The 1,398-nt window shown below is 40.9% G+C and overlaps 1 protein-coding gene across 1 annotated transcript in view; it reads left to right on the top strand.

The window, feature by feature from the left end:
• The first annotated feature begins 793 nt into the window (after positions 1-793).
• The window catches only part of LOC111711917 (THAP domain-containing protein 4), a 2,004-nt gene continuing 1,399 nt past the window's right edge, over positions 794-1,398 (top strand). Inside the window, exons 1-2 of the mRNA XM_023486399.1 lie at positions 794-930; positions 1,219-1,344. Of these exons, the coding sequence (XP_023342167.1) occupies positions 823-930; positions 1,219-1,344 (234 nt within the window). The 5' untranslated portion in view covers positions 794-822. The remainder of the gene's footprint in view (positions 931-1,218; positions 1,345-1,398) is intronic.

Genomic DNA, 1,398 nt, shown 5'->3' with positions numbered 1-1,398 from the left:
GGTCAGGGGGCCGAGCGCTGTGGCTAGACAGGTTAGGGTGCCGGGCGCTGCGGTCACATGGTCAATTATATCCATGTTTTACATACAATTGATCCATGTACCAAATTGAATCGAGGGGGGGGGGGTCCAAAAATGGTATATTAGGAAATTACCGAACTACTGTGATTAACGGTAAAACTGCAATATTTGGTGTTGTAAAGCAAATCTTAGCTGTTAGAGGTTATAGGTTAGATTATATATAATTCAGTGATTATGATTATTTTCGAGACAATCACCACGAGAGATGCCAGAGTGGCCAAGGTCTGTTGGTTAGCTATACTAGCGGCCGAGCAACGCTGCTTTTACTCCTTGGACAGACTTGGAGCCTCAACGTTATCCCTCTAGGACAGGCTAGAGGCGGATGGTATGGCTACCTTGTGAGAATTATTAGAGTAAGGAAGTCGCGGTTCAGCCTTAGTATAAGATTTTTGGAGCACCCCTACCCCCTACTATCAATTTTGTGCACGCGATTTTAGCTATATTTATACATGAAATAATATTTATTTTTGCATTTTAGGGTAAGGTTAGGTAAAGGCAATTTCTGGGCCGACCGCTGTGGCAAGGACAGACAAAGGGGCCGAGCGCTGCGACAGGAATGCTAGGGGACCAAGCGCCGCAGCTAGGACAGGCTAGTAGGCCGGCCCTGCGGCCCCATCTCTAACTATGCCAATGTGTTTAAGAAGCATGCACCAAAATGATGGTGGATCTTCCAAAATCCCTTACTAATACCGATGTCACTTTATTTTGCAAAAATAGAAATTGATTTACCTTTCCAGGTAAAGAATGAACCCTGATGCTCCTGATGTGTTGACCCCATTGTACTGGCTGGCGGGGACATGGAAATCCAAGGATTTTGGCCAGGGAACATACCCAACTATTAAAGATTTTCAGGTAGTATTTAATTTCTTTTGTTTTTTCAAATAGTATATTTTATTATTTTAATGAAGAAGTCCTAGTACGTCAAATCTTGATATTTGTCAGTACATTGCTGTTTTTGTTAACTTTTTTATCTTATAAATCTTTAAAATATAGAAAGTAATTTACGAAAAGCAATCTCATTCATTAGCACATTCATGTATCTTTTTTTAACATTTATTCGCATAAATTCGCAATATAGTATTTTTTCTTGTTAATAAAAGTTGGAAGAAGAAGAATTGGTTTTGATCTGTTTATGTTTAGTATAAAGACGAACTAGTGATCAGCTGCACTGGTCAACCCCTCCTGGACTTCAGCAGCAGAACCTTCCATGCAGTCTCTAACAAGATGATGCATAGGGAGACAGGGTTCATCAAGATCAAGGATAAGGTTAGGTTAGATTAGAGGAGGGGGGGGGGCAGGGTTCATCAAGATCTAGGATAA

The sequence above is a fragment of the Eurytemora carolleeae genome, unplaced genomic scaffold (assembly GCF_000591075.1).
Source record: "Eurytemora carolleeae unplaced genomic scaffold, Eaff_2.0 scaffold593, whole genome shotgun sequence".
Taxonomy (NCBI): domain Eukaryota; kingdom Metazoa; phylum Arthropoda; class Copepoda; order Calanoida; family Temoridae; genus Eurytemora; species Eurytemora carolleeae.
Note: the sequence above shows the minus strand (reverse complement) of the source record. Positions and strands in the feature narration are given on the sequence as shown.